We start from the raw sequence: 21397 nt of genomic DNA on the forward strand, positions 1-21397 counted from the left end.
AAGGCTGTTACCTCATTTAAAAAAAATATATTGCAAAATGTGCTTGAAAAAGAAAACTTCCGGGGGTTAAGGTTTGGAACGTTCCAAATAGCTTGGGGGTAAAAGGGTTAAAAAGAAAATTATTTTGTTTGACAGGCATTCTTTTTTCGGCCCAACTATATAATGAGAGTGCACTCTTTAAAAAAAGAAAAAAAAAAAAACTTAGAATGGCCTCAAAACTAACAGATTTTAACTCTCCTCTAAAGGGTTAAAAAATAATTCAATAACTCCAAAAGAAAATTGGATTCATTACTTTCAACAAAGGATCAAACATTCATACCACACATTTCCCTACTAACAGACCACAAGACCAACATTCAACATCCTTCAGATACGGAAACTTGCACTGTCACACACGTCATGGCTACCCATGAGATTTGTTCTAAGTACCGAAATCTATTGTTTCTTTGAAAATTCTAACTATTGATTTTCCTCTGCTGATAATTTTCCCAGTCTTTAATAGCAAAATATATTTACCAACTAATAGCATTTACAAGAAAACTTAGTCTTAGAAAAATTGAAGGCCCACAATATACAAGATGAACAAAAACATTTGTAAATCAGTGAGAATTAGATCAATTTATAAATAAGGATTATACTGTATACAGGAGGCCAATACTGCATATAAAGTGTCCATGCATATACATATGCTATAAATATAGAGTATACATAAAACACCATAGTACATAAAAATACTAAATAAGAAAACCTGCTTATACATAATGGAAAAGAATTTCAACAGTTAAAAGAACAACAAAGTAAACTTCAAAACAAATTCCTACTGATTCTACTGTATCCCTCAAACATTTCTGACCCATCCTGCTTTGAAATGAGGGTCATAAATGCCAAAACAGGAAGACGCTGATAAAAACCAAAAGGGTGGGTACTCACTGACGCCGACCAGCTTGTCTGGCACCTTGATATCTTCAGATTCCATCGCACCGCCACCACCTGGTCCTCCTGGGGGCCCCCAGAGGTAAAGTTTCCATGATAGAAATAAGAAACATACAATAAAAAAAAACTGCCCAATTTGAATGAAGTACTGTCCAACATTCCCTGCTATCTGACAACAAACTGCTTCATTGCCAGATGCTTCAATGACAATACTCCATCAAATATGACAGCATTTCTTACAGTACGCTCCTTATTCCTCCTAATTAAAATGATTCTCAACATTCATAGTATGACTTAACATAGAAATTCACAGCATTCTCAAAATATACCCTCATTAGCTGGGCTTGCACATTCCATTTAATTTTAAAAATTACTAATATCCGATACAAAATATCTTAGGAGAAAATTGCATCACGTGGACATTGAAATCAGGATACTGTTCTAACTTAACCCCTACCAGTAAAAAGCTAGGTGAAAATATCAAAATTAAAATCTTAAATTTTGATTCATGCATGAAAAAATTACATATCAATTATCATATGTTACGAGACAAACAAAAATTCCCTCATGAAAGCCAATGGTCCCTCAAACATTACTACTGTACAAAACTGTACCATCTTAACGTCACCAATAAGTTTTATTTTAACTAAGAGTATTCATTTTCACAAACCATTATATTCCCCTACTATCTATTATCTTCCACAAAATAAAATAATAAATTCTATACATCCCTCCACGTGATAATAGGTCTTAAGTCTTCAAATCTAACCTATCCACATTTTCTGAAGACATTATAAACCTGCCCAACACCTTCTTTGGGATATAAACTACATTTCAGCAAGACAGGGCAGCAATATAGCTGTGAAACACGAGCACTGAAAATCTAACACTTTACAATTACCCCTGAGAGCCTCCCAAAATGACCAATACCAGCCTTGAAGTCGGAGTCACTCCGGAATTTTACTCAATCATGCAAGATGGGAGGTCAATTTCACTTGTTAAACTTAAATGTATTTTCACTATTTTCAACCTTCACATTGGTTTGTTACAAACAAAAATAAAAAACTAGTATGCATACTTTACCTTACCTCTTGCTGGCATGGACGAGCACTTTAATCCGAAGTGACTCTGACTATATGTACTCTTACCCTTGGGCATAGACCACATCATACTAACAATATATAATAGCAATAACAATTCCCACAAAACCAAACCACAATGAATACTCACTCAAGCCAACCATCTTGTCTGGAACCTGGATCTCATCAGATTCAACAGAGCCCAAGCCACGATGAGGAGGACCACCACCTGGAGCACCACCGCCGGGAGCACCACCTGGTCCACCCATTAATGGGCCGCTCATGAAGACTCCTCCGCCACCTCCTCCGCCGCCACCACCACCATCACCGCCACCTGGGGGTCGCTTGGCATCAGGACCTACAGGCAAAATAAATGAGTGAACACGATCGTTCTAGGGTTCCTATCACCATTGAATCTTGTCTTAATCTCTCTCGACTTTGTAGCTATCCCATATACTAGATTATGAATAACATTCACTTGAGAAACTTTTACCAATGATAATCACTTCCCTTATGTGAAAAAATTAAAACTAAACTATTTGAATGGTAAAATCTACTAATATACATCTTAGCATATTCTTTTCGGGTTTGGAGCTTTACTAATCTTTCCATACCCAGATGAAGAATGATGACCAAATTTTAAGTGTGCATTCTCAATATTAACCTTAATAAAATGTTAAACCAAAAACAAAAAATGCAAGAACAGAAGGTAAAATTAGTTAAGAGATATAGAATAATGTGAAAATAGCTAGTTCTTAGGTTAATGAATGTTACAAACCATGTTTTGGATTATTTGATATTATCAGTCAACCAACAAGGACTCATTGCTATTATTGCTCTACAGTTAACAAGGGGAGTAGTGCATGAAAGAATTAACCTATAGTTCAAACCTTTCTTTACATGTTAGTTTTTACTTTCTCACTACAGCTTTCTATTATAAAAGAAATTATGGAAGTCAACATTACAAAAATTGACAAATACTTCAATAAAAGAGCTAGCTTTACTGAGCTAAAAAAGAGGTCTTACTCATAGTTAATAATGTGAATTTATCGATTTTAGTCTGGCCAAAGACTAAGGCTAGAGTCCATTCAACAGCAGGTACAACTAGTGAGGCGGAAACCCTAGATGAACTAAGTACAGTAGTAGAATTTACTATAAGCAGCTAGGAGCTGAAGGAATGCTGCATTTTTTGCAGTGAAATGACTTTAAATGCACTCATCTCTACCATGGATTTTACTTCCATACAAGTAAAATAGTGAAATACTAAGAATAATAGAATGGGAACAATAAATCACACCCTTGATTGCATACTTCTGGAGAGCAACAAATGTGTAAGTCAAAGGCCCCATCCAATACAATCCAAATAGTCCAATAAAGGCTCCATACCATTAACTGGGAGACAAGCTATTCCAACATAGCACTATTCACTGGTACTTACAGTATACCTTCCTGTCTTTTTTTACTTCACTACTTTGATTACCCCCTTTTTTTTAATGTCCATTTTCCTTTTGTTTACTTTTGAGAATGCACACATTTACAGAAATTACAATCATTCTTCAGCTAAGGAACAATCTCCATTGGTGTAAAAGCTTAACCTAAAGAATTTACATTACAATTAGAAAATTGATAAATTTTTACAACCCAACCCTTAAAACAGATTATGGTGATTTCTTGAGTTACTAAAAGCTACTATCACTTCTTAATAAACTTGAGTTTAAACTATGCAAAATTTTAAACACTGGTACTATGATTACGGATATTTTATTCTGTCCTTTACGCCCTCATGTTCAAAACAGTCGTGGCCACTCATTTTTTCGATACAAGATGTGTGGAGCAGTGGCGGTCATTCAGCTGTCCTGGCCATGCAATGAAGAGGTTCAGTTTCTCGTGGAAACACACCATTCAGAGCTGATAGAATTTATATTATTGACAATTATGGCTTACCAAGGTGACATTTGAAGTGATGAAACACCAAAATCGGGGTGCAAGTGTAAAAATAAGACTCAGGCAAGTGAAAACACACGATAGAGTTAACCAAGTCGAATCAAATGGTGGCTAGCATTCCCTCTACTTCAGAAGACATCGCCAGGAGTGTGACTGAGCAAATGGAAAATATGCTAGCAACATGCATTAGTGATAACAAGAAAATTGTATTTTTCATTTTTCCCAGTATACAATTTTTCATATGTAGATTATTATGGCAAAACTGGCACAGCGAAAAGGGTGTATAAGATTTATTGAGTGGTAAGCCAACGAAGGCATGGGGAATACCCACAGTGGTAAGGTATTGGTTATCTTTTCTGGAAAGTGCTATTGGTTCGAAACGGGACAGACTTTGGGTTGGTATTCTAAAAAAAAAACAATGATCACTAACCAGACCTGAATGTTCTAAAGGATACAAATCCATCTACAAAAAATACTGTATTGGATCCTATAGCACATCACCTTAGAAAGTTTTTTTGGGCGGAAGCGTGGATAAATCTAATGCACTAATTATGTTATAGACATTCTACCAAGTAAAATATAAAATAACCATTAACTGTGCTTAAACAAATACTGTACAGCACAGCAATACAATTCCCTTTGCAATGTCACTAGACTACATAACTTTCATAAAAATGTCTAGAGTAGCTTATACGATCATATTTTTTTAAATTATCAGTAGTTAAAACATATGGACAATAAAATTAGAGGCTTTATACAAAAATAATTCTGGCAAGTTAATGTATAAAATAGAGAAACAATGTCGTGTGCCGAGCATGATTTCTAAACAAATATATTGTACACTTAATCTAATCTTCGACTTCGTTATTCCAAGTTTTATAAATAATTCATTATGAAATACAGGTATATTACCACGGTCAAGTTAGGAAACAATGGTTTTACTGAGAAATTATAGTAATCTCGCAGTTATATATATATATATATATATATATATATATATATATATATATATATATATATATATATATATATATACTCCAATTCATTTCCACATTTTCTCCTTTTGATAATTATGTATCAGAGTAAATGGAAACTTTTTGAAGTTGTTTGCTATGCATTATCATTCCTTTGTATGAAGATATTAACATTCTCATCTTTATATTTAGTGCTCTGTACCATATATCTCAAATATTGTAGAAGAAAAATAAATACGTTGATTTAAACCAAACATCTTTTTTTATTTTGATAACTGTAATGTTATTCCTTAATAATAGGTACAAATACAGCAACATGTCTTGTTTGACAATTTTGCGCATTTGGAGATAACTATCGTAGTTTAAATTGCTGAATATTAAATAAAAAAAAAACTCATGTATATAAAGAAGTGACTGTAATATGATTACTGCAAAGTGACTTTCAAGCAATGCATATCTTATTGTACATCAAAATGGAAAAAAAAATGCAAGAGCTTGTCATGTGATCTGTATCCTTGTAGTATTCAACATGGTTCATACACATTTAAAAATCTTTATTCTCTCTCAACATTGTTTAATGGAGGAAAATCATTCATTCATTCGAACATTTACTTTCCCCAAAATCTCATATCTGTTATTAACTAAAGAAGTTACCTGTCAAATACAGTAACATTTGTAACCAGTCACCTATGATTCCCAGCGTAATTCCCTCTCAAATAACCATCATACCCAAAGATTTGTCAGCTTCCTAAAAATCAATGACTTTCAAAGGCATAAAATCAACTCTACATTGAAAACACTCCTAAAGCCAACAAAAATATTTTCTCCTCTCACCTAACAATCTTCTTCATAATTCAAATCTAAGTTTATCCTATTAACAAATAGCACCTTGGAGAGAAATACTCCCCCTCAAGGGATACTTGCGACAAGTATTAGAAATTCCCCTCCCAATACAATGATTCAGGACATTAAGAGATGGCTCAGAGTTTTGAATTGGCATGTAGAAACACCTGGTTTCAGAAGTTGAATATGTACCTGATAACTTATGAAAGCAGCATGGAAAGCCAAATAGAATACACCCCGGTTACAAAAATAATGTGATTAATTATGTGTCAAACACACAAGAGTGATGGATTTAAAAAAAAGAAAAAAAGAAAAAAAGCTGATCTAGAATTAAGATTTGAGACCTTGATGGAGAAAAGGCCGAGCAATTTACGAGGACTGCCATTTGAGACCTTGATGGAAAAAAGGGTGAGCAATATATGAGGACTGCGAAAGAGACTAGATGGGTTAACCTTAGAGATTGGACTGTAAGTGGCAAATATCTGGGAGGATTTGTAGGGGAAAAGCAGAACTATGGGAAGAACCCGTAGATATGGTGTCGAAAGAAAAGTAAAGGTGGGATAGAGAGGCGCAGAGTCAGTTAAAAGAAAATCAAAGGCATTTAAGGACAGGTAAGTAAGGCATGCACAGGCTGCAGAGTTAGAGTACAGAGAAGAAAGAGATTCAAAGAGAAAAGTAGGTGTAGCTACTTGAAAAGCAGTAGAGCTATTGAATGAAAGGGTATTAAGAAGAGGAAGATGCAAGGTCAGGATTAGGGGTAACTAGAAGTCATCAAGGATAGAGATGGAAATATATTGCATAGGAATGAAGACACCATTTTGAACTATTGTACAGCTCAACAATGAAAATGAGGAGCTAGGAGAACCACAAAGTGGTTAGCCTGTGATGGAGATACAAAATACAAAAGTGAAGAGGGCATCGAGTAAAATGGAATATGGTAAAGCACCGGGTCCATCAGTTTAAACTTAAAATGGTCGAGAAAGTAGCCACAGAGGGAAAGAATGTGATATGCTGAATTTATCATGAGCAACATGGGAAGAGGAAATAATGCCTTATGAGATTCTGATATCTATATTTCAACAGAACGACAATATCATGGACTGTGGTGACTACATGGGAATTAAACTAACAGAGCATGCTTGAAAGATTTGCAAGGGTACTACTAGACGAAAGATTGTAAAGACTGGTTAACAGCAATATGGATTCATTAGCAGGACTGCTGATGCTCTTTATAGTAGTAAGGTAGCTAGCAGGAAAAGGCTAGAAGGAACCCTGAAGCTCTTTGTGTTTCTGTAGATCTAGAGAAGGCTTATAATTGAATACTAAGAGAAATAAATTGTTTTGGTGCCTGAAGAAGAGGAAAGTCCCCAAGAGGATTGTTTGGAAAGGTTAAAATGATATACTAAAGAAGTGTCAAAAGTAAAATCAGCAACTGGGGAAACAACCACTTTTATTTCATATTGGATTTTTACACCAGGGGTCAGAATTAAGCCCATTTTTACTTGTACTGGTCATGGATGTGTTGAGTGAAGAGATCAGAAATGAACAAAATGGGGGTTGTTACATGCATAAAATTTGGTGATTACTAATGAAAACAGGGACTTGCACAGAAGGGTTGTGGAATAGCAGGAGTCCTTGGAGAGGAATGGCTTGAAGGTAATTTGGATAAGACCAAGGTTATGGCGAGTAGTAAGGAAGGTAGGGACAGGATAGCCATACATGAAATTAGAGCCTCATAAACCATGAACAATTTAGATATTTGGGACCTACTAGAGATCAGGAACAAGGATGTGTGGCACAAGTTATGAATAGGATAAAACCAGACTGGGGGATGTGGAGGGAGGTAGCAAAGTGGTATATAAGAAAATGGCAACCAAGCTAAATAAGGGATTTTGACGAAGGAAAAATCTTTCTGGGCGAGGAACCTGTGTCGCCCAGTGAAATGCTCCTCATAGCACCATTTCTAAGGCACAAATATTGCTAAATATACCAGAGAAAAAAGGAATGCATGAAATGCCAGGAATTAACCCAGCTCGATCACTCAATGAGTGTCGGCATGGTAACTGGGGCGTGATAGAACCACGACCATAGGTCCCTCACCAGTTAGAACTCTCCTTCATCAACATCCCCTACTACGACTATCCTCACTTCATCCCTACACCTCCCCAACCCCCTACCTTCATTCCTCCATTGCAGCAGCGAAGGTTCAGACGTGTTTTTCATTGCTAAATATCAAGATTTATAACTGTAATGTGGAATATGATGAGGCTATAAGGAATTGGTGGAAGGTTGTTGTAAGAAATGAAGTTTCTAAAAAGGTCGTGAAGTGTGTTAGGATAAGAAATTAAATGAGCAAGTGGTTTTCAGTGGGTGGGGCTGAGACGCGGATGTGTGATGTTGTCCTGGTTGTTAAACTTGTTAGTGGATGGAGTGGTGAGAGAGGTGAATGCTCGAGTGCTTGGTCGAGGATTGAAACCGATAAACGAGTGATTGTGAATGGGAGGTAAATCAGTTGTTGTTTGCGGACGATACTGTACGGGTTGCAGACTCAGAGGAGAAGCTTGGTCGATTAGTGACAGTTTGAAAGCGTATGTGAAAGAAGGAAGTTGAGAGTTAATGTGGGTAAGAGTCAGAAGGGAGGGTGGTGCAAGGTTGAATGTCATACTGAGTGGAGTTACTTGAAGTAGATCAGTTCAAGTACTTGGGGTATGTTGTAGCAAATGGTGGAATGGAAGCAGATGTACATCAGAGATTGAGAGTGAAGGAGACAAAGCGTTGGAGGCAGTGAAGGGAGTGATAAAGAATATGTTAGGCATGAATGTAGAGTTCTGTATGAGAAAGTGATTGTACCAACTATGATGTATGGATTGGAGTTGTGGGGATTAAAAGTGACTGAGAGTCAGAAAATTAATGTGTTTTGAGATGAAGTGTCTGAGGAGTATGGATGGTTAATCTCTATTAGATAGGGTTAGGAACGTAGTAGTGAGGGTGAGAACGGGTGTAAGAAATTATTAACAGAGTGGAAATGAATGTATGGTGGTTTGGCCATGATGAGAGAATGAAAAGTGGCTGTCTTCTAAAGAAGGTGACGAATGCATAAGTTGATCGGAGAAGTACAAGAGGAAGGCCAAGGTTTGGGTGGATGGAGTGAAGAAAGCTCTGGGTGTGATAGGAGATTAGATGCGAGAGACAAGCGAGCATGCTAGAAATAAGAATGAATGGCGAGCGATTGTGACACAGTTCCGGTAGGCCTTGCTGCTTCCTCCGGTCACCCGGTGACCGCGGAGGTAGCAGCAGTTAGGGATTTAGCAAATGAAACTTCATCTGTGGTGGATAACTGGGGAGGGTGGGCTGTGGCACCCTAGCAGTACCAGCCAAACTCGGCTAAATCCCTCGGTAGGCTAGTAGCGGAGAGGTCCCCTTTTGTTCTTTGTTTGGAGGAAGTGCCTTGGTAAATAGAAAAATAGAGAACAGTAATAAGACTAGTACCAAGTATGGTTAGAAAAGAAAAGGAGGAAGCAAAGCTTGACTGCATAGACGAGAATGCCAAGGTGGGTTATCACTGCTTGAAATATTGAAAAATTAGGAAATAGCATGAGAAGAATAGCAGGTGTAGTCAACATTACACAGCTGATGGGGAGAGAGGAGGGCTTGGGAGAAACTTGTTTATGGAGAAATCGCGAGGGAGGCAAAGAATTAGATGGCGAGTTAAGATGAAGGATGTTATGTTAATCAGAAGTTTGAAAGATGATACCTTTGACCGAAAGCATTGGAGGGGGTGCAACAGGCAACCAAACCCTTAATGAGGAGGTGACTGAGAGAAAGAAGAGTTCTCTAAATCTGATATTATCAGTACAGTATCATATTCTCAGGATGGATTTCTTGAAGATAAAATCTAAAGATTCTACTTATTTCCTCGAACTAGAATTCTTACTTTATCAATAATGAACAAGATTCTAACTTATATCCTTCAACTAGAACAACCTATCAATAATAACCCTATTCAAACTTACAAAAAAATAAAAAATATCAAAATTACCAAGCTCTTAAAACCTATTTTCATAACCAACTCACACATTTCTTCTACAGTATCAAGATACCAATATGTACCATACCATAGCATTAGTGCCAAGATGCCTCTTGTACCATGATTGTCTGTGATGGCATTACCAATGTATAAAGTAAATTTGCCTTGGGCTACCTTACTATAGGGCCTCTTAAATAATTTTCAAGCGACATGAATGCTGGAGTAAGGGCTTATTAGGTATTATCATTGGTACAAAGACATTACAGTGCTGATTTACAGTAATGCCACATATCACTAAATTGATTAGTTCTAAAGTGGCTTTCATTGTGTGATTTTTTCAGGTCACATTTTACACATAAAATGCCTAATTCTTTCCAAACCCTACAAAACATCACATTAAACCTTATAATAAAGCTACAGTATAACCATAATGAAATATTGTCTTCAAGAGTTCGCAGACAAACAATATTGTACTTGGTGCTGGGGAACCGTACATCAGTGACTGGGAGCAAGAAGCAGAAAAATTGGGTTGCAAAAGAATTAATTGAAGGGTAGGACAAGGAAGCCACAGGTGGCATATCCAGTTTAAAAATAGTAAGAAGGTACTGTATATGGAGGGATTACTGTGGGCAGTCACATTATTACTGGCTTCACGTATGAAGGCCTCATCCAAAGATATCTCAGAATGTTACAAGAACAATACAGTAGTAGTCGTCTATTGACAAAAACTTGGTACAGAAATGTAATCTTTATTACATATGAATTAGATTTGTCCAAAATAATCACCCATACACAATATATTTGAGCAATAATTCACACCTACACTATCAACCCAAAACACAAAGCCTAATATCATAATTCTTCTTCCCCTCTCTCCCTCCTCTTTTACTTCTTTCTCTTCTTTTCCCTACGATACCAACTACTCAAAACATTTTTAGGATTCAACTTCCAACATCTCATAACCCCAAAACAAAACAACATCCTTAGAGCATCACAGTTATTGCACATATGTCAGCAATACAAAAATTACAATTCTTCCAAATAAATTGTTTCACTAAATATTTCCTTAGTATCTGCGAAGTTTAACATACGGTAACTCACAACAGCGATTTATAAGTGGACAGTGTATCAACACACGTTCCATTTGCAAGTGAATACCATCACACCTACACCCAGGTTCTTCCCGAGGTGGGCGGCTCCAGCTTCTTATCTCTATTACCAGATTATGAGATATGAGCCACAGTCTCGTAAATGCCCCACGTTTATAGTCAGGTATACAGTAAATGTTTGTTATATAAAACGAATGCAGTCACCATCGGATTCATATCTGTAATATGGGCTCCCAAACTTGTTGCCCCTTGTGCCTTCCCTCGAACAGCTTTAGATATCTTTTCTAATGGGTGTACATTACATCCAAAGATGCATCAGCAGAAAACTTACAAGAGCAAGAAACATGACTCTCATTACCTCGTAACAAAAAGCAACATTATACCCCTAACCCCGTAACAATTAAGAACCTCATATTAAAAACAGTATACAGTACAAAGATTATGTTCTGAAACAGCACGATTAAGCTACAAATCCTCCCTCATCGTTCTTGACATAAAGGATGCACAATGGCAAGATGCAAGTCAAGAGGAAACCAAACAGTAGATACATAACATTATGGTCTACTGGCCCTGTACAATGATCAAGCAAAACTTCCATTGTTACAAAAGACAATAGGTATCAAAATTGAGAGAAAAAAAAAAAAAAACAATTAAATTATCAACAATGACCAGCACAACCTGACAGTAAAAGTGAATGACCACAAAATGTAATACTGTAGTTCAATTACCAAATTCTAATTTTTAGGCTCTCGAAAGGAATCGGAACTCTGCACTGTACTTACAAAAACTGAACAATGTTATGTTGAGACAATCACAATTAAAATGATGATATTACTTGAAAATGAAAGATTTATTAAATACTGCATAGTAAACAGAGTTCTTAGAGAAGACAACAAAATTGTCTTATGAAAAGTATATAGAGCATGATAAAAGTCCTCTCATTTTGAGATGCAAGTCAGAGGGATTGAGATTTCAGTCTCAAAATATGTAAGGCAGAATGTGTTTATTATTAAGTTTGGATAACACAACCAATTGCGAACAGTTTCAGGATATACATGGCAAGACCACACTTCAGACATTTTTGGTAGAGGTACTACAGCACCTTCTCACACCAACGATAAATTTTATTAAACTCTCAATGACAGTAAATGTTATTACCTAACATAACTTCAGTCCAAGTAAAACCTGGAAAGGATGCCAATTCCAAATACCACGTTACTAAATGACTACCTATATGCCTAACACAATTCCTTTTTTCCTTCACAAAACACATCAGACTTACCTTGAGGCCGATCCATGCCACCTTCTGCTTCTTCCAGTGGACGCTTCTGACCAGATGGCTGGATTTTTGCAGCAATCTGAAACAAAAAGGAAACTGAATAAGTACCACAGTAATATTCTAGCATCATCTTACAACCTGTTCATCTATATATAAGAAAGAGAGAAAATTACAAGGATTTTGGATGTCTCTGACTTCTTAGTACATCCACTGGGACTCCCCTTGCTTTTTGGTAGAGCGATTTACTTTAGAAATTTAGTTCTTATGATCTTGTCTAACTTATTCTTGAACTCTTTTACCATTACTGTTTACTACATCCACTGGAAACCTATATCAATCATTTGCTATACAGTATTGTATGTAAAGAAATTGCAGCGGTGTTGGATCTTTTCAATTCCAGTTTGTATCCGTTACCTCTGGACTGATTTAAGCGAAGCGTGAGATTATTGTAATCTACATTAGTTATTCCTATAAGAATTTTGAATGCCGCTATTAACTGTCCCCTTAGTCGTCGAGTTTGTAAATCAAATAAGTTCAAACGTTCCATCCATAGTCTATATCCCAATTGCCTTAGTGTTGAAACTAGTTTGGTAGCCCTAGCTTGTACTGCTTACAGTCAATCTATATCTTTTTGAAGTGCCAAGAATTGGACTGGATTCTACAGGGATCTTACTAATGATGTATACAGCTGTAGTATAGTGTCTTTATTTCTGTATTTGATTTCTCTTTATGTAACCAACTTGTTTTTGGGCTTTGTTTTCAACGTTTATGCTCTGTTTAACGAACTTCAAATCCTTGCTGATAATACCGAGGATCTTCCTACCTGTCCACACTTCCTATTTCATTACCTAGCAATGAGTAATCTGATTGTGGGTTACTATAACATATGTGCATGACTTTGCATTTCCCACAGTTGAAAAGCATTTGCCATTTTCGGGACCCTTCTGGCCTCAATAGATCCTCTCTTAAAGCTACTATGTCTTCTGAGTTCACAGCATTTGTGCCTAGTTTAGTATCGTCAGCAAATTTGGCTATTTTACTAGTTAACTCTAAATTTATACCGGTAATGTAGATCAGAGATAGCAATGGGCCAATGATGGATCCTTGAGGTACTCTGCTTGTAACAGCTTCCCACTCTAAAGCTTCTCCATTGATTACAACTCTCTCTTTTCTGTTTGTTAGCCAACCTTCAATCCATTCAGGTGGCTAGTCAGTAATGCCTACAGAAAATGAGGGAGGGAGAGCGAGCAAACTTCAAGGAACACAGCATTGAGCCTTGGGAGCCAAATCAGATCCCTATCCGATGCTTTACTTTAGGGTTTTTATGACGAATGGTTGAAAAGATCCGAGAACTTTTGTAACCGCCCACACTTGTGGCTTGAGTTCTTCAAGAATAAGACTGTTTAAAGGGCCTCATAAATATGGACAATCTCTGAAGAAGAAAGATTCATACACTTTGTCCAGACTTGGCTCAAGGCTGAGAGACTTTCACTGCAGGTCGAGGCGAGCCTCACAGCCCAGTCTGGTATATTTACGAAGGCAACAAAATCCCATCCCTGTAAGGATGACCTGCTGAGCATGCCTGTGAAACTCTCCTACTCCATCAGCCAATGCTAGTTAGCACTGTTGAGGAAAGACACCTGATGGTGCAGTTGTTACCCACTGTAACTAGTTTCATGATATTTAGCAGCCATTCCAGTTTGCTCCATAGTATCATAAAGAAAGGTTTTTGTCAGAAAGATTTGCCATTTTACAGTTTATTAGAAAGAAACTAATCTCATTAGGTACAACCCCTCGTACTCTCATTGTGAAAACAATCATTCGTGCAAAGATTAACAGGAAAAAAACCATCCCAATAAAACAATAAGAATTTGGACTCTGTATTCAGTGTATTTACTTCCTTCATACATCCCCAAAAAACCTATATTTTACTATGCACTAAACCCCCATTTTTCAGTTCATATCAGATTAATTTGGTAGCCTTGAACTACAAAATGGGCCAATAAAATTGAAATACCAAACCCTGGCGACATCTTGTTACTTTTGCGGTACCCTAGATCCTCCAAAAGGGAAAAGGACATATTAGCACAATCCAAAATATTAAGGCCTCTCTAAAAGAACGGTTTCAAAACATCTCTTTGAGAGATAGGCGATTGGACAATTAAAAATGAGAGAAAATTTCTGATTGGCTATTTGGAAAAATGGAAATGACCAGATCCAGTATTAAGAGAAAATGGGAAATTACTAACCAAAGCCAATGTGCTGGCTATAGGGTTCAAAAGTATTTGAAGGGATATACTGTATTAGATTAGGTCAATTACTATCTCCCTAACTATAGTAGCCGCAAAGATTCTGAACGGAATAAGGTACACCCCCTGATGACACCATAGCCAATTCTGTTGTCTACCACTGATTGGCTATGGCATCATCAGGGGGGAAGGGCTTCTTTAGCCAGGTGTAGCAGGAAGTTTTCCCAACTGAAATTCCCCAAGGGAACATTAGCCCCAGATTGATTCCACCCCCCCCCTTGTGAAAGCAACCTGGGCTGTTAATTCCCCTCAGACCTAGGATATTTTTCCCTCTAGGCCATAACCCCCCCCCCCCTTTGGAAGCTTTGACCTTTTATTTCCACCGCAATTGAACTGTTCTCCCCAATCCCTTCCCAAAAGACAGGTAGGAATCTGGGACTTTGGGTGGGCAAAAACAGTTAACTAAAATGATTATTCAACACTTCCAAGATTCGTAAAAGGCCACAGAACCTAACACACGCACCTAACTTGACCTAGTAGTTCCCAGGAATTGGACCTAGCCAGGGGCAATCGCAGGACAGCCATTCCCAGGTCACAGAACTAACCCCTTCCCAGATCACAAAACCTACCCAGTTCACAGGCCTAGCTGGAGGTTAAGCCGTCCAGCCCCTTCCAAGGTCACAGATCTAGCCAGGGATTTAGCCCTGACCGCCTTCCCAGGTCACAGACCTAGATGCGGACTCCCGAACCCATGTCACAAACTCTACAAAAGTAAATAACAAATACTTCCTTCCTTTATGATCGACACCTGGTACAGGGGGAAAAACAGACCATTACACCGCAATCTCGGCAGCAACTACAATATTGTAATATAATAAAAGTACACAGTGAACCCTCTTCATCAACCATAGAAACCCCATTGCACAGCCACACAACACAAATTTTCTGGGCAAATACAGGGTACTTTAATTTCTAGCCAAATACTGTACATGAACCATATACTTTTCCTACTCATTAACTTGTGTTATACTGTATATCTATTTCTTGATTTTCTGACCACAAAAACTAGGGGGCAAACAACTCAATCTTTAGTTTTCCTAACACTGCCTTATAGAAATTATGGAAGATCGCAGTGGGAAATAAGATTTTGGTGGCAAAATACTAAATAAACCACTGATCTGCAACAATAGCAAGTCAGAAATTCATAATAAACACAAGCAGATAGAAAAAATTAAATACCCAGTTAATGTGAGTGGCAGGAAACTATCAAGTATAAATATAATGCCTGTAATTTATATCATACCCCTCAAATGGTCTTTACTCAAGACTTTAATATTATCTAAATGGTCCTTTGTTCTGGCAGGCACTACATCAATGTATTGTGCATGCCATTCCATGGGGTCACTAATAGAGCATTAGAACTACCTAGAAATTAAATCACGACCATCAAATGGTCATTGCTCTGCCTTGGCTCTTTGCTAGCAATTAAATCATTATACCACCATTCCCATGTTTTGTAAAGTAGTACAAGAATGACCTGTGCACACGTATCAAGCGAGTCATTATTTTGGTGAATTTTTTTACTTTCATAGTAGTATCAAGAGCTATATATATTGAATGGAGTGTATTTTAAATACAGTAATAAATTCTCAATAGACAAGGTTTAACTAAATTTTGAAATAAATTGAACTCCCCGAAAAACGTAGTTGTGACCATTGTAAAACAAAGGAAGTTATACATAAACACTTGGAAGGTGACAAGATTCAACAAGCTAGCTAAAGATCACATCATACAAGAAGCTAGCTAAAGACCACATCATGCTAAAAAACAAGCTGCCAAAAACCAATATCCTCAAGTTGGTTAAACCAATTTTTGTACAAGAAAATATTCGCCTACACACATTATGAGTGCAGGAACAGAGGAGGTATGGAGATAATGAAGAATTGAAAGCGAGCAGTGGGCAGAGTAAAAACCATCAAAAGAATAGTATGGTATGGTAGTATGGTTAACCAACACATGCATAACTAGGCTCAAGTTAAGATGACGATAAGTATGGATGGGAGATTCCAATTATTCCATACAAGTGAAAGGCCTAGTAATCCAACGTTCGGCACATGCACCCTAAAGTTGTGCCGAAGACCTTATAGTTGTACTGAGAAAAAGATCAAAATAGCCAGCACTAGACCATTCAGCAGTTTCATTCAAAATTAAGATTGTATATAAACCCTTTCCCTCAACCTATGAAATTAAAAAATTACGTTATGACACAACTTAAGACGTATTTGCAATAAGTCAGTCATTGTTACGTTCAAACTATTACCCTTACTGTATATTGTACATATATTTCTTAATAAAGGGGTATACGTAAAATAACACACATCTAAGAATACGACAGCGTATGGGGGGGGTTCCTAACCCCTATTAGGTAACAGGTAAGGACATGACTTGTAGGTTAGGTTAAGTGGTGAAATTTAATTACCTAAGGTGGCGTTTATGTGCAAAACTTTTGCAGAAAAAAAAATTTGACCGTTATAAAACACGAAAAACTTTACTAATAAAGGCATGCAGTTCTATGAGGAAAAACATCAGATTTCTTCAACAATGACATTTATTTCCAAAGGAAATAAATAGTTGATAAGACATACCGTAATATATCATTCAGTAATGAGGGGCTACAAAGTGGGAACAGTGGGGAATATGTACGGGCAAATTGATCAATGGTAAAAATTACTTTTTATCCTCCATACATTATTCTCAGGGACACATGATAAATCCAGGAAAAAATACACAAAATATGGGCATACTCTACCCCTGAAATATTATTTCACATTTGTTTACATTTTACAAATAACACGTATCTGCTCATTTAAGCAATAACTACCATAAAACTTCTTGCGCACAAGCCCTTCTTTTACTTTTTTCTACCATTGGAATTACTCCTGCTCATTCGTTTACATTGCTGACCCTCCTACCTTCCCCTACCACTAACAAAGTTTACCATATTTGGGAAGGTTCGTATATGTGACGTAGGTAGTTCTATGACACGTCCCATTTTCTGAGGACTACGCCTGAATTCCTTAGTAATTGTATTGTGTTGGTTGTGCATTAAGGAGCCCAACCTAAAAAAGTCTAATAGCTGCCATTATGGCTATAAGGATGCTATAGCCAAGTTTCACGTTGAGTATTACAGTACTTGTGTAGAATATTTCTTTAAAAGCTAATTGTATTACTGTATCCTAATAGTTTAGTGTCCCATGTGCAATTCTGAGTTAGTTTATAGGGTAGACAAGCACAATTTCTTCTGTAACTCAAATAATACAGATTACCAAGACGAAAACAGGAAGAAAAGATAAAAAGATCTAAGTGGGGTTTATCCTGCTAGTTCACTAAAAGAACGTTCCTTGATAGGGCCCAAATCGAACCATGGAAAATTGTATTTGTAAAACACTGTCTCAGCAAATATTAGGTCCATAAAACCATTATCAAAGGCCTTCACATTTAGGTCTATGACCAGAGGTGGTTTGTAACCTGCGAAGGGGTTCCAGGGGGCTTCTCCACCACTAGGTCTGGAACCTGGGAAAAGGGGGGGGACTCTTGGCTTTCAAAACTAGGTTCATGACCTGCAAAGGGGGGTGGCAGAGGCTTGCTCCCACTAGGTCCTTGACCTGGGAAGGAGGGTCGGGGGGGGGGGGGGGGAGGAGACTTGCCTCAGCTGGGTCTGTGACCTGGAAACTCCTATGTTAGGTTAGGAGGATTTGTTAGGTTTTTGTGGTCTTTTACAAATTTCTATAGTGTTAAAGTAAAATGTTTTCTTATTTTAGCCAAACACAAGTCACAGGCTCCTACCTGTGTCCGTCAGGAAGGGGGTGGGGTAACAGGAGAGACTTATTTGCAGGGGAAATAATATAAAGTTTATCATTAAAAGCACATTTTCTGTAGGAAAAGTTTTATACTTCTCTTGGAAATAGTTGTGTTCTACATTCATAAAATTGAAGAAAATTCCCATTTCCTATGCACATCAAATGAATTGGCCCCTAATCCACAAAAGCTCTCCTAATATTAATTGGAGCAGAAGAACTTTAGTTTAAACACAACAACTATTGCTTTCAACTTCACTTTGTCTCTCCACAAGATTTATAACCTTGAAAATAGGCTGCAAAAACCCAGTAGTGACCAGTGTTGAGTGTGTAAATTTAACCTACAGTAGACAACTAACAAAAGATGATAACTAGTCTGTTACTTATATTGCTAACCTAGGAATTACCATCAGTGACTCATCATAATGGTATGTTAACCTTGGTAGGCAACAAAAACGGTCGAGAATCGTCATCTAACCCCGGAAATAACCGAAGACAAAAATCAAAAGCAGCATCTTGTCCTAAAGCACATTACAGTACCCTCGTACGCAAACAAACAGTAGCAACTTGCCCCGTAAACATAAAAGTTAACCTAGGACACAAAAACAAATAACAGTAACTTGTCCTGCAACCATACAATGAAGTTAACCCCTATAGGTAGTAGGCTGGCCAGGGCACTAGCCACCCGTTGAGATACCACCGCTAGTGTGTTATGGGGTCCTTTGACTGGCCAGATAGTACTACATTGGATCCTTCTCTCTGGTTATGGTTCACTTTCCCTTTGTCTACACATACACTGCATTATTTGGCCTATATTTTTTTTTCAGATTTTCCCTTGCCCTCATACACCTGACACCACTGATTACCGAACTATTCTTGTTCACCTAAGGGGTTAACTACTGCACTGCAATTGGTCTTTTAGCTACTTTCCTCTTGGTAGGGGTAGAAGACACTTCAGCTACTGTACGCAGCTCTTCTGAGAACACCACTCCAAAATCAAACCATTGTTCTCTATTCTTGGGTAGTGCCATGGCCTCTATATTAGGTCTTGCACTGTCTTGGTTTACAATTCTCTTGCTAAAGGTCACACTCAGGCACATTATTCTATCTAATTTATCTTTATCTTAATTAGTTAATGTGTTTATAGTTTATTTAGGAAATATTTGTTTAGGTGTTATGGCAGTTCTTAAATTCTATTTATACTTCGTTTCCCATCCTCACTGGGCTATTTTCCCTGTTGGAGCTCTTGGGCTTAAAGCATCCTGCTTTTCCAGCTATGATTGGAGCTTAGCAATAACAATGTAGGTTGCAAAGTAAAGACAGCAACGGATGTATACGTACAGAATAAGATATTGAAGGGCAAGGGAAGTCTACAGTAGCCGCCTTCGTAAGATCGACGGTAACAAAAGCTTGGAATGAATGCAGGATTACCCACCCCGTGGGCCAAGCTTCGATACCAAGTAAACTGTACTAAGAAACCAATGGATTGCAGATCAACTTACAAGAAAGTAACGTACCCTACCCAGGATTACAAAGACGTACTTTATCAAACTATTTCTCCTGCGCATTCCTGTACCGGTAGATGAAGCTAGCGCTTGTCTCGCCTGGCCCTACGGAGGTGATACACTTCAACTATAGTTTCCAGAGCAAGCTACAATAACCTAAACCTAATTAACCAACCTCTGCTAGTACAGCAACCATTCAAAAGTCCCACAAGAGTAATAACATACAACAGCACCAACAAATGAAATATTTACAAACATTTACCGGATTTAGACCATGCGGCGTCGCCATTAAATTCGTCCAGTCTCGAGTGACGTCAGGTACAGCCAATCTTGAAAACCGAGGGAAATTGAACACGGTTACATAATTTAACTCGCAAGAAGACAATTACAGGCGTCATCTACGGCTACACTTCCGTCATAATGAGGCTCGAGACACTAAAAATTTTAATTTCTTCGAAAAATCGATGAACGTCCCTTTAGTACAACTACGGGAATTTCTCTAAGTGCCGAGGATGGGATTCACATCCTCCTCGCTTTCAACCACGTGATAACATTGAAAATACTTTTAAATACCATCCCTCTACAGCCAACAAACCTACTGATATATTACATACCTGTCTGGCTCGTTGAACAGCGTCGGCAAAAGCAGAACTTTGAGCAAAATTGGTACTATCAGGTCCTGCAGCTGCTGCCATCATGGACAACGGCGCTTGCCTCTATCAATGGCCGGGACAAACTAACTCTTGAGAAAAGCTTCAACAGTTCTTCCAATATTTTTTAAAGGTGATTCCTACACACCAGACCACTGTTAAAATTACACGTGATTTCTTTCTTTGGAATAAAACTGCCAAAATTGTTTCCTCTTAAACTATAAAGATTTTGGTTAACAATTTATCAGCAGAAATAACGATGGCACAAAATTCAGCAGAAAACTTGCGATTACCGAGGGAGAGAGAATAGTTCACTAATATCACCGGTAGAGGTCACTTAACCATTCAATTATACTGTATTTAGAAGAGTACTCATTATTTTTAGCATAGATTACGCTCAAAGAGCTCATTAATATAATTCTAAATGACAGACAAACTTCAATGATCAACTAGTATTATCCCCAGTTGTAATTTTTCGGAGGAGGGAACACCATAGAATCTTTAAAATCCCGCCATAACAACATACACTAGCGCCAATGAGTCAATGTGGGACCCGGAGGAATTACAATATTTACGTGCTTGGGACACCGGGTTCAAGAGTTGGACCATAAACAGATACGGGGTAAAGGGTACGTGAACATGAAAATATACGGATCTTTACGCCGTTCGATGCAACAATCTTATTCAATAAATTGTCTTTCTAATATGAGAATAATAAATATTTTCCTTTGGAATCTTTTCTAGACAAGCCCCTGGATGTCTGAATAATTTCAACACATGAAATACTAACACTGATGGTATATGTACATAATGCGCTCACAGAATTGTGTATACTAGTCGCACGTACACGAGTCCACGACATTAAATGAAAAAAATAATGATGGGCGGATGTTACCTAATGACTAATGATATGTAATATAACATGGCCTTCAATCAAAACTACATTTG

At 37.5% G+C, this 21397-nt stretch overlaps 1 protein-coding gene across 13 annotated transcripts in view; it reads right to left on the reverse strand.

Annotated features, from left to right (window-relative positions):
* LOC137620545 (far upstream element-binding protein 1-like) overlaps window positions 1-20670 on the reverse strand; it is a 70107-nt gene extending 49437 nt beyond the window's left edge. Inside the window, exons 1-4 of one of the 13 annotated variants that reach the window (XM_068350773.1) lie at window positions 20414-20670; window positions 12192-12267; window positions 2164-2370; window positions 931-999 (exon numbers count right to left, since the gene is read on the reverse strand). In XM_068350773.1, the coding sequence (XP_068206874.1) occupies window positions 931-999; window positions 2164-2370; window positions 12192-12267; window positions 20414-20497 (436 nt within the window). In that variant the 5' untranslated portion in view covers window positions 20498-20670. Of the gene's footprint in view, window positions 1-930; window positions 1000-2163; window positions 2371-12191; window positions 12268-20061; window positions 20113-20413 lie in introns of those variants that run through there. The other 12 variants (XM_068350772.1, XM_068350771.1, XM_068350767.1 and 9 more) reach the window with 12 other exon arrangements.
* Window positions 20671-21397: the final 727 nt, after the last annotated feature.

This window comes from Palaemon carinicauda, chromosome 27 (assembly GCF_036898095.1).
Source record: "Palaemon carinicauda isolate YSFRI2023 chromosome 27, ASM3689809v2, whole genome shotgun sequence".
NCBI lineage: Eukaryota > Metazoa > Arthropoda > Malacostraca > Decapoda > Palaemonidae > Palaemon > Palaemon carinicauda.